Raw genomic sequence first — 13114 nt, 5'->3', positions numbered from 1 at the left:
TAAATTGGCCCCAGTTTGTGTGCATATGAGATAGTGACATTGCATTGTAAGCTCCTTAATGGCAGGGGCTGATGGGAATGCACAGTGTGTAAAGCTCTGCATAAATAATGGCACTATATGAATATCTGTAATAAAAATAATAAACTTAGAAGACTTGCAGGTGCAGAAATCTTGACTGCTCATCTTGACTGCTCTGCTCAAGTCCCTGTTGATGGCCTGTAACAGAGGCACTTCACCTAGCTCTCAGCCAAGGGTCAGGTTAATTCATTTTCCTTGGTGATTACTGTTTTTTTAGCAAAAATTCAAACATCTGTGCATATTTAGAAGAAAAAAAACGGTTTAGTTTATAACTTATTTTAAATCATATGTACTGTGGAAATGGAAAGATCTTCTTTCCATTTCCAAGTTATCATTGGCCCTTTTACCTTAAATCCATCTATATACTTTCTACAGTTAGTCATACATTTTTACATCAGAACAGAATACATCAATGTATGTGCAATATTTCTGGATGAGTTACACTTAATTTTGCACCATCACTGAATCATTCACTCAACTTTTTATGAGAAATGTGAAAGGACTACCTTATTGAAAAATATTAAGCTGTGTAGGATAATAAATTGTATAATTTGTAGCTATTAAAATATTCTGTATAATGTTAATCTCTTAAACTATTTACAAATAATAAACATTGTACAAGATAAAGCAATAACATTTCCTTTTTACATGCAGTATGTTGGTATTTAACTAACTGTAGTCTAGATCACTAGTTTTGGCCCATTATTTCCAAAGCAGTAGGAGGCATTCGCCTTCCTAAATAACACAGTGGAATGTAAAGTGACAGAAGGCACTCGAAAGACCCGAGTCCGGTGCTCTGATGATGAACACAAGAAATTCACAGTTCTGTCATCAAAAGTCTTTTCATCATCTTCTCTCTTTCAAGCTCACGTCTGCGTGCCTCTGAACTAAAGAAAAAAGGAAATAAAAGGAAATGTGTTCATTTACAAGTAAAACATTAACAACTTATGATGGAATGTATCTCAATTAGTAGCAAACTTCTAGTAGCTCAAAAAGTTTGCACATATTTAGTGTAACATATTTTTTTTTTCAAAGTAAGATATCAGATACCCTCGTTATATTTTAATTGTATGCTGTTAATGTGGCCCAAGCTCTAAATATTTGTATACACTTTAATACATTAAGGAATTTCTATCACACCAAAGCAATACAATGGGCATTATTATGTTTAACCTCCCTGGCGGTATTCCTGAGTGTGGCTCGGGGTTAATTTGCGAGCCCGCAGTGTCCTCTGCCAGCATTCGGCTTCCAGTTTCGTTTTCGGGCGTCACAGCGGGGGGCGGAGCCGGCGGGATATTCAAAAGTGCAAACATGACATTTACACAGAATACACACAATACAATGTAATCTGCTATAATTACATATATGTATCAAACTATTTCACTTCAATTTTGTTCCTAGAGCTTTGTCCAGCACCCTGCCTGCACTTCCACTGTACTCTATTGACTGTGGTACGGCTCAGGCAGCGCCCCCAGAATTCCCATTTACCCGCCACTGGAGGTTAAGGAGTCTGTTATAGCATAATGCAGGGCCCCTGACTGCTTCTCAGGAAAGGTACACAGTTCTAAGAGATACCTTGATCTGAAACATGGATAAAATATGAATAGAGCATCAGCGTCATCAGTACAATATCATACTGCCACTATCTGCAAATCTCTTCAAGAGAAAAGGCTATCAGACTGATTAGAACTTTATGACTAGAATCCTGTTGCTCTGTAAATGTGGCACCAGGGATGTTTGAAGTACACATAAATAAACAAGTGGATACTTGTGTCTTTGTCATGTGAAAGAGATTTTGTTCGATAGTTATTTATTTTCCTGTCATTCAACCAACAAAGTAGTGGCAGGTATCAAGATTTTCATTTGTCAGTTTAGCTGTATTTATTGACAACTGTGTAATATGAATGCTAGATTTATTTAAATTAATTGTTTAAAGTGACTCTGCTGCTAAAATAAATATTACAAAAATTAACTTTTTTCCCTGCAAAAAAGAGTATAAGCCGACCCGAATATAAGCCGAGGTACCTAATTTTACTATCTCAGGCTTATACTCGAGTATATACGGTATATACTAACTCTTTTGCTGTCCATGCTGACAATCTCAGTAGAAGTAAGGAGAATGTGCCAACTGAAAATCCTCCAAAATCTGACACTTCCAGAAGTGTCAATTACCCGGTCCCCTGCTACACATTGTGCTTTCTCCCACCGGCCACTATGTCACAACAGGACATAGGATTGATCCACTAAATGCAGAGGGCCAGGCAATATTATATTATAATCCATATGCCCATCGCACTCCTAACCGCTGTTCCATCAAGATAAGGTGGGTGCAGCGGTAGTTGACGGATGGCCACCGTCTCTGTGATACGAAGAATATAGACACAGGCACTCCAATAGCAAATAGAATATGTCTATTTATTGACATACATGCAAAAAAATCACAACACACTTAGCGCAACATTTCGGGGTCTCGTAGGATCCCCTTCATCAGGCAGAGCAATCTTAGTTACACTAAGTGTCTTATGCTTGTTTTGCATGTACGTCAATAAATAGACGTATTGTATTTTCTATTTGAGCGTCTGTGTCCATATTCTTCGGGCCAGGAAATTGACACTCCTGGAAGTGCTGGATTTTGTAGGATCTTCAACAAGCGGTTTCTCTCTACTTGTGCAGAGATGCAGCAGGAGAGGTGGGTATTAATTTAGTAGGGTTTTTCAAAAAAACATGTAATATGAATGCTGATTGTCTTCTTTGGAGGAGCAGTTTGTTTTGAATATTCATTTTAGAGTCACTTCATGAATGACCTCTCTATTTCATACATGACGTTTTGTTAAAATGGTAAATTCAGACCTTTCTGTATATGGACAGATATAGACAGAGTATGATATCCTACATATTTTCCTGATGCTGCTGGCACCATTTTCATATAGTGTTGGGTTCAAAAATAAGTATTAATAGACAAACGTTTGATTCCAAAACACCGTGCTGCAGTAGATGAATATACATTAGTACCTGTCCACTAAAGATATGTGTGATGAATGAGCTCCCTGCATTGCTTGTGCTTGGTTCTTGAGTTGTCTGGATGGTACCAGATGAATGGCCGGTGACATTCTCTTTGGAGAGGGCTGTGCAGAGGAGTACTGTTGTATTGGTGTCTCTAATAAATCTACCTGAAAAAAGAAAAATATATATCCCTTCTTTTACCCAGACATCAAAAAGCAGTAAGACAAAGGTTAAAATATAATAGTTAGCTTCATCGGTCCTCCGGACAATCTACTGCTTCTCTTACAATGGATTAATATTGGCTGGTCTGCCTTTCTTTGCTTTTATTTGTTTATGTACTTATTAATTAATTGCAATGTATTTATGGATGTCCATACGCCTGTAAAATGGAGATGCCACAGTGAACAGGTTTAACAGATTATATTGCTGGGGTAAAAGTTTTATTTTTTAATCTAATTTAAAAAAAATATTTTATGTATTATATTTAAAAAAATAAAAATTAGCAGTTTGGTTCAACTGAAAGACAAATCAGTTTTGTTTATCACAAATAATAATAATTTGACTACTTAATTATACATGTATCATAGGTGTTCATGTGTTTCATGTTGTAATTGTCTCTATGGATAGGCAAATAGTGATTAATAGGTGATGTATTAGCAAACACTGTGTATTTTATTGGTATTTTGGTACACCAAATGTTATACACATGTGTCATACTTAATATTCAATGTTAGCCAACATGTAACATTTGAACACAGAGGGCTAATGGCAAACAAAGCCCATGTGCATCAAATCTGCCTTTTTATTTTTTTTTGTCTGATGATCTATATTTATCCCAATCATCTAAATTCACTTGCAGTTAACTAATTTACTACCTCTCATGGAAATCTGTTCCAACTATCATATATATTGCAGCTATGATACATGGTTTGAGGAATGGTGTTATAATACCATTTAATTATAATTTCATTAACATTTTGTATAACAATGATCCGGCATTACCACTTCATGCTCGTAAGAAGTACAGGCAAATACTACTGAGTAGATTATCTATAAGTAATGTTTTGTAGACATGTGCACCGGCAAAAAAAATGTTTTATTCGTAAAGTAAATCATTTTGTTTCGTCATATTCGTTACGTTAGAATGATTCGTTTTTCAGAATAATTAATTATTTTGGCAGAATTAGTTATTTGTTATGCCGATTTGATTTGTAATTTCGGATGGTCGGTTGTTCGTTATTACATACAATTCGTTATTTTGGAAGACTGGCTATATATCAACCTTTAACCAAAGGCCCAAACTATTGCATCGTGACATCCAAATTAAATGAATGAATCCCAATTAATTCGTTGTTTTCATTTTCATTTCTGTTGGTTTGGTTGAAATCCATTACTAATGTTAATCGGAGATTCGGATACATCCAAATCTCCAAATAATGCAAATTCTTCTGAATGTAATTTTGTACCGAAACTAATCGCACATGTCTAATGTTTAGATTATAATACTTTATAGCAGCAAACACAATCAGTAAATAAAACTAATAGGCAAAATATCTCTTCACCAAAATTGAGACTGAACACACATGGATGCAGATGTCTAATTTAAGGCATCATGTGGTAGGGCTAGCTTGCCAGAAATGTAAAAAAAGAACTACTTGGTAAGTCGCCATTCAAAAATACATTAAAACAATGCTACTGTACTCTCTGTGTACTTTAGACACAGTTTTGATCAAACATCATCTTTTTATTTTTTGGGGAATGGTGCTTTTATTCAGTAGAACTCAATAGCTGATGAAAAATTATATAAATGTCATGTTCGAAGAACAAATACTGTCCTTTAGAGACAAACATTATTTATTTATTGAATAAAGTAGCAAAGAGCAATGACTATATGCAAAGGGCATTAACCTACAGCATGCAATCTTATAATTTGCATTTAGGACTACACCAACCTGAAATCTGATTGGTTAAGGGATACTACATTATTGTCTGTCATTACACTTGACACAACTGTATTAAACTCAGTAGTAATTATGGGTTATCTTTATGAACCAAACTAAATTGTATCATATGCAGAATACAGCTATGCAGTATGCCCCTATATCAGCACTACAGCTGTGCACCAACAGAAATGGGATCGTAATTGACCTATACTATGAATGCAAAATGCTTGATACTATGTGTACTGTACAGTCATTGAGGAAAAAAAATTCATATATATTATATAGATATATATATATATATCTATATATCTATATATCTATATATACATACATACATAAATACATATACACACACATACAGTACATATATAGAATATATTATAAGACAGGTAAATTAAATATTTTTTATTTAAAATAATATTTTGTGTTTTACTTCTTAGTTAGTAAACAAAGCTTTAGGCTCCTTTAACATGTTTTCCAGTGTCCTTGTTTGCTTCTTTAATGTTAATAAATGTTTACTTATCTGTAGCGTATAAAAAAACAGATATAAAACAATGGATTAAAGAGGTTAAAGTCCATGCATAGCCAAAACTTTCTTCCCGTTTTTGATAGTGTGAAATTGTTAGAACACTTGTCAGGTTTATGTTGCTGTCCGTGTCCCTGATGGATAAATTCATATCTCCATTTGTCCTGGTGACCATTATCAGGACAGAATATGGTGGGGAATCCAGAACAGAATTTTAGTTATCACCATAACATCATAATCACCATAACAGGAATAGGAGGGAAATCTGTTTGGATGACTGATACAACTTCCTGTTGTATCTTTAGGGTGAGAAATGAATGGAACTCACCCCGACAGGACAGAGACAGCAAAAAATATTACAGTTTCCCTTTTAGTCACAATTGTTTGGTCAATAATCAGATCAGTGATGATTTCTCAAGCAGCAAGGAAATCATTCATAAGGTCCATGTCATCATACCGTGAAAGCACATGATCAAATGTTAGGCAAGGCAAACAGAAATCTACTTACAGGATATGGTTGTATTGTTGTAAAGGGATCAAAAAATGAATTTGATGGTTCAGCGGGATATGCCTTTATCTTAAAAAATACAGAAAACAATGCATTATTGTTGAGGATATAAAAATAGAAACAAAATCAAACATGAAAAATGTGACTGTAATTCCTAAAAGAAATACTTCTTAGAATTTCCTTTCTGAACCTATTACTGTACACAGTGATTCATACCTTTAGCCATGTAAAGCACCCCTTGTCCATTACTTGGACAATCAACATCTGCCTTGACACATTCCATTGTGATTGGATTAGGGTGTCTGTGGTACATTTGTGGGTATTAGTGCTGGGGTAGAAAAAGCTTGTGGCTTGAATAAGGTACAAAACACCTTCAACATTACAGAACAAATCCAGTTGAATGTGACTATTACTAGCTATACCATGAACTGTGGTTTAGACTGGTGTTTGAAATATTTTTTTTATCACTTAGGTCTGAAAAATTATGAATTTAGTTATGCTACTGCATTGGAAATCATAACATCTCTTATGAAATAATTTCCTACAAGTGAAGGGAAAACAAATCTTATTAACCAACTTTTGCAACGGATTTGTGACTGGATAAGATTTTATTATTGCTTTGTTACTCTGAGCTGATAGCCAGTAGCTTCTGTTGTTTTTAAATTTGTAATGATAAAAGTAAATAATAGGCTCAATACACAAAGTTTTAACACAGTGATAAAGGTCTTTATTTTCAGGCATGTAACATTGTAACATTTGCATATCTCAATGAAGCTTAAAATAGCTCACATTTTAAAAATAGAAACCCTTTTCTTTATGAGTTAACTTTGTGAATTAGGTCTAAAATGATTTAAAAAGTGATAGCACTCACTCAACTGGCTAAACAATGTGACCCTCACCCTTATCCTTATAATACATTATGTAATGTGGAAGATGCATTAACATGTGACAACCAATAATACTTAACCAGTTGACATCCGCGGTGTTAAACCCCCTTCCCATCCAGGCCATTTTTCAGTATTCAGCGCTGCGGTACTTTAACTGACATTTATTCCGTCATGCAGCGCTGTACTGAAATGAATTGTATACCCTTTTTTGGGGACAGATAGAGCTTTCTTTTGGTGGTATTTGTCATCTGGCTACAGCTTCTCTGCTGACATCCCTTCAAATCTAATGTGTAATTTTTTAAATTAGAGCTCCATTCAAATAAAAAAAAGGAACATAACTACAGATCCTGGGACCCAAAGAAAAATTTTGATGCAACCTTTCTCTGTGGCACATGGTAGTGTCAACTGTGATAATACCGTCATTGATCTTCACATAAACTATAGCATAGTCAGTCAATTTTAATTAATCTGTTATTAGTAACTCACAAATATTTTCAGCATAAACTGATCTTTTTAGGGGTACTATGATGATATTTTATATTATGATATCATTGTAAGTGCTCCTGTATAGACATGTAAGCCAGCATAAAAATAGTCTCCTTTTGAATTTCTTTCGGGTCCAAACGCCGTTTGGTTTCATTATTCGGATTTGGACCTTTCGGAAATTTCATTTTAAATTCAGACGTGGTTTTCTGATTGGCCAGAAAACAGTCAAGCGTTTCAGAGTTTCATTATGAACAAAATTCGAATGATCTGAACAAAACATTCTCCCTTCCTCTGCTGTGGATACTCTTTCACACTCATGTTTTAGGACCTGACACCAGGGACATAACTAGAAACCACAGGGCCCCATAGCAAAATATTTAGTTGCCACAAATTACTGTCCCAACATACAGTGCAACAGCTACCTCTGGCACCTGCTGGCTCTGACATCAGAGCCAGAACTATCAAACAAGAGTCGGGAGCAGATCACTCCGCATCTCGGCTTACACTAACAGGGAGAAAGTTGGGACAAGCACTGGCAGCCAAGTAATGGAGTGGTGGGTGACAAAAGGACAATGTGAACAACTCATCCCTCCTGGTCCTGACTGGGCCCCTCATAGCGACCCCATGGGTGTCTATGGTGGTAGTTCTGCCATTGCCTGTCACGTAACCTGCTGATTTGTAGAATTTTCACTTTACCATTTTGCACTCCACCCACCATTCAAATGAATTCTTAAAATATATCTCTAAAACTAGCCACAGACATCAAACAATAGGCAGTCCATTCAATTCAGAAATGATCTTTAGGGGAAACCTATTAAGTAGGAAAAATACTGGGAACAAACATGTTGCTGTGGAAACCCATACAAAGAAAATGTTTTTATTATCTTGTTTTCACAGTGTATCCTAATATATGGGAACTCAGATCTCACACTGCCAGTGGAAAACAGAGTGTGGTATGCCACAGTAATTAAAGTGTATCTGTAGGCAAAACCTGGATAGAGTGGGGAAGGGTTAGACTCTTCCAAGTGTCCTCACTGGAAAGTTTTACCACTCTGTACTTGTGACCATTATCCCCAAGAAAGAAAGTGCAGGGAAATCCAACATTTGAGAGTTATCCTAAGATAGATAAGGTTGGTAAGGGGGATCTTCCATAGGGGATGACTGGTTCATGGACAACTGTCTAAGAGAGGAATTCCTCTCATTTTGGGAGAGTTTGGGCTATACACACACTTTAACAATATTAATGTGCAAATTGCAGAATCCCATAACAGTCAATATTATTTTTTTCTGTGGTTCAATCAGTGATAGACCCCATGGCTGGATCATTAGGTACAATAGACCCACACCTATGGGTTACATTGTCCGAGGGGTAACTTATTATTCCTTATCGCGTATCCCTGCACTATTATAGTTAATATGCTCCTTACAACACAGTATATACATATACCCTAGCTATGGACAGTTATTGAGCAATTTCTGCCAAAGCACTGAACAGTTTGGATTATACGCCATCTAATGTGCAATATTTACAACCATTTGTCACATTTCTGACAGTCTTGAAAAAAGCAAAAAAACTATATTCATTCTTATGATTTCCAAACATATATATTTTTTCAATACAGAACAAGTCTTCTGAGTCACAGTTTTAGCCGAATAATGCAGTTAGGTTTGTTTTTTTTCCAAATTAAAACATTTGGATTGATTTAATTTGCTACATATTAAAAGAAAAACAAATGAAGAAAACAAAGCTCCAACAATTACCCAGAATGTTTTAAACATCTTGTAGTATAGTAAGGGAACAATTACATATCACCTATGTTTTGCTTCTCTATATTCAGATCATGATCCCAAATCCCAAATCACAGACCTCATTTACACTCAAATTAAGAAATATTGAAACAAGCTTAGGTGCCTCCCCATAGGGTATAAGTAGTGTGCACAGACGAAGATTACAGAACTGCAATGTATGGATTAAAGAACTTTACATTAAACTAAAGCTTTTTCATAGCTTCTAATGACAGAGTAATAACTTATTAACTATGCTGTCTCTCTTTCTGAAGCTAAGGGGAATGATATTAAACAAATTAATGAATCTTTTAAACCAAACATTTTGAATAATTTCTTGATTCTATGATTTCCTTACTGCGGGTCATGTTGTACCTGTCCACAAGAAGTGAAGTTATGGCTAAAGTTCAGAGCTGAGCATGCACCTTCTAAAACAACTTAGCATTAGCAACTCCAAAATTACTATCTCCATTTAAAAAAATAATAATACACCACCTGCACTGCAAAAGTTAACTTGCTAGTTTTTTGGGTTTTTTTGTCTAGGGAACCAGAGTAAAGCACTATTATTTACCTGATCCCTGCCTCAGGCTGAAGTGCTTGATTGTATGTATTGGACAGCAGGGGAGACATCAGTAGTCAAATAGACCCCCTGATGTCGCAATAAAAAGGACCAGTCACCTCCAAACGCTGTCACATAGGGGCGTGTTAGCCCCATTGTGATAGCAAAAGTTGAGTGAAAAAAATAAAAAGGTGATAAAAAATAATAATAACATAATTTAAAAAAATTAAAAAGGTGAATAAAAGGAAAAATAATAAAATAAATGAAAAAAAGGTCATAAAAAGTAAAAAATAAATGTAAATTAAAAAAATGTAAAACCAACCCTGCTGCTCCTGCCATCTGTTTCGAATAAACATGTGGGTAACGCTACATGCTTCCAGGAAATAATGTTGATTGTTCAACAAGTCGTTCATGTTGTAACAACAGATCTGATATGGGCTGAGGTCCACTGTTGCATTGTTAATGCATGTTTACATTTTTTTTCAAATTTTACAATCTATTGCTTATAAAAAAATTGTTACAGGAGCACCAGATTTTATCTGAAGACAGCTTAACATAAAAGATAAGGTAGAGGTTCAACTCCCATCACAGACTGAATGGCTGGAAAACAGGGCAATGTATTTATTATGGGGAATAATGGCTAATGGAACTGCACATTCAACAATGGCTTGTCATTTATTGAGATTATTGCACGACAATGTTATGGGATAGATGATAGAAGCCTCAACTAGAAAAAAATCTCTAAGGGATCTATTCATTTTAAACAAAACAGAACTTGTTACACATGTGCAAATTAGAGACAATTTGGGAAAAAAATATTAAAGTGACACTAAACTCAGGAGTTAAATCTCAAGGGAGGGAGCTTGGAGTGGTGGCTACTTTACAGCACACACAGGGACCAAGGGGAACACAAGTAGCCACCCTCCAGAAGGAAGGACAGTGTCAGCATGAATTCAGAGATGAGTTGAGGATCTACAGCTGAGTGATGCACAAATAAGCAACATTTTTGTTAATAGTTAAGGTACTTGAATGCATTTTTAAGATTTAACACCTGAGTTTAGTGTCACTTTAACTTGTTTATTAATCATATTGAGGTTAATGTAGTACTAAATCTTCCAGCCTTTTTCAATTTATACAGTATTATAAATCAGTGGAATCAGTACAATTCTGTATTACATAGTTTAACAGTAGTCTGTGGCCAACACTTACTTTGTTAATGGCTTCACTGCCCCCAACTCCATATTGCTCCATGCTGTCTCCCTTAACTTTCGTGTGGGGAAGCGCACACACTGGAGACCGAACAGAGGAGTGGCATGTGTGCACACTGAGGAAAGAGGAGTTGAGGGCATGAAAGTGACTTGCCACATTAGGCTGGGTTCACACCTAGGCATATCGAATATGTGCGTTTGTCGCGTGTTTCGTGCCGCGCGTTTTTACAGCGGTTCGCGGTATAAATACCGCGTGTCAAATGCACGTTTCCGAGGGCTACCTGGCTGTATCCCAATGGATACGCGGCAAATACGCCCCAAAGAAGCTCCTGTACTTCTTTGGGCGTAGGAATGCGCTGCAAAACGCCCAGGTGGGAACCATGCCCATAGGCAATCATTGGTTTTCACATGTTGAGCATTTTACAGAGCGTAGGAACGCGCTGTAAAACGCCCAGGTGTGAACCAGGCCTTAGGCTTTCAGGAAAGCTTTGTGAATGTATGCATGCTGGGAGCACACATGCAAGGGTGGCACCACGGGACCCTGTGAGGGAATAGAGCCACTTGAAAAAGGGAACCTGAGATTAAGGCGTTTTGGTAAGAGTGCAGAGCAACCACAAGCCTGGGAGAAAAAGCACACAGCAAGCAAGGCAAGTACAATGGTCTACAGCACTGTATCTTTTTTTCACTTCAGGGTTATAAAGCATTAAGAGTTCAATTTCGGGATTTGATGACCATACCAAAGTATGAGGGGGAAATAAATTCAGCACAAGATGTAATGTCATTACAGGAACACCTAGATTAAATAGGGGGCTACATGGCAGATGAGGTTCAATATTGAAAAATGTACAGTTCATAGCAAAAATGTTATATTAAGAGCATGATTCTATGCTAGCCAAGCGCTTACACTGTATGGAGCAAACGTTTGTCCCTATTTCCCTCAAAACTAGGTGACATACTCTTACTGGCAATCCACTGAAGGTGCTCAAGCTATTTCAGTTTCCTTTTTCTCGCCAGTATGCTGACACTGGCAATTTCTCTGAGTGGAAGGCTGAGAGGTTTTTAAGAAAAAACTTGTGCTGCTTCGCCTGCCACAGGAGTGTGCTCACTTGATGGATCAAGACATTACGCCACTGGCAGTGACTGGAGCAATCACTTCTTTGCAGTCAGGTAAGAAACTGGAACCTGATGGCTATTCTGTTTTGTGTTATAAAATGTTTTTCAGACATCCTGACTCCACATTAGGTGGATCTCTTCAGTGACCTTAAGGGTGGTTAGATGTTGTCCCCTGACATGCTAGCCATGAGAAATGTGATGTTTCCTAAGCCAGATATGGACCTCCATGTCTAAATAGGCCTATTTCCTTGTTAAATGTCGACATTAAATTTTTTTACCTAAATGCTGGCTAACAGGATGAATCAGTTGTTGGGAAAGGTCATTCATAGGGATCAGATGGGCTTTGTCCCCAAACGCCAGGCAAAAAATTAATTTCAATGTACCATTCAACTTATTCATACCAATCATGCCCGCTCTCCAAAAATTATGCTCTCATGCTTGATGTGAGGAAAGCTTTTTTTTGCTCTTGGAAATGGGGATTGCAGGATCAATTTCTTTGGTGGATCTCTACTTTTGTCCTAAAGTAAATATCTGGTACAGTGGATTTTACTCCGATTCCTTTGTCACTGCGGGGCTAGGCAGGGATGTTCCCTTTTTCCTATACATTTTATTCTGGCATTGGAGCCTCTTGCAACAGCGATAGGGTCTCGCCCTGAAGGGTATTGAGATCACGGGCATTTAGCACAAGGTAATGCTTTTCAGATGATATTTTGTTACATCTTTCTATTCCACATATATCCCTGCCTAACCTGTTTTCCTTTCTCCCGGATTTCTTTATTTCAGGTTTGCATGTCGGTGAAGAGAAATCCAAGGCTCTGCATATCTTCTTGGATCACACTACTTTGTTGGCTAATCAGGCCAGCTATTGTTTTTCATGGCCCTCCAGGTTGCCTTTCCAATACGTAGAGCTGGTGTGGGACACTGCAAATGTCTCACACTGGGGTGATCACAAAGTATAATTATATCAAAGGTGATTATATAAACTTCAATAACCTGTTCATTCGAAGATCCCAATAAT

General features: G+C 36.7%; 1 protein-coding gene across 1 annotated transcript in view; it reads right to left on the bottom strand.

The window, feature by feature from the left end:
- Nucleotides 1-529: 529 nt before the first annotated feature.
- LOC108790415 (band 4.1-like protein 4B) overlaps nucleotides 530-13114 on the bottom strand; it is a 68877-nt gene continuing 56292 nt past the window's right edge. The window contains exons 7-9 of the mRNA XM_018560668.1: nucleotides 6059-6127; nucleotides 3091-3248; nucleotides 530-965 (exon numbers count right to left, since the gene is read on the bottom strand). Coding sequence (XP_018416170.1) covers nucleotides 896-965; nucleotides 3091-3248; nucleotides 6059-6127 — 297 coding nt within the window. The 3' untranslated portion in view covers nucleotides 530-895. The remainder of the gene's footprint in view (nucleotides 966-3090; nucleotides 3249-6058; nucleotides 6128-13114) is intronic.

Source organism: Nanorana parkeri, unplaced genomic scaffold, assembly GCF_000935625.1.
Source record: "Nanorana parkeri isolate BGI_ZX_2015 unplaced genomic scaffold, ASM93562v1 scaffold471, whole genome shotgun sequence".
NCBI classification, from domain to species: domain Eukaryota; kingdom Metazoa; phylum Chordata; class Amphibia; order Anura; family Dicroglossidae; genus Nanorana; species Nanorana parkeri.
Note: the sequence above shows the minus strand (reverse complement) of the source record. Positions and strands in the feature narration are given on the sequence as shown.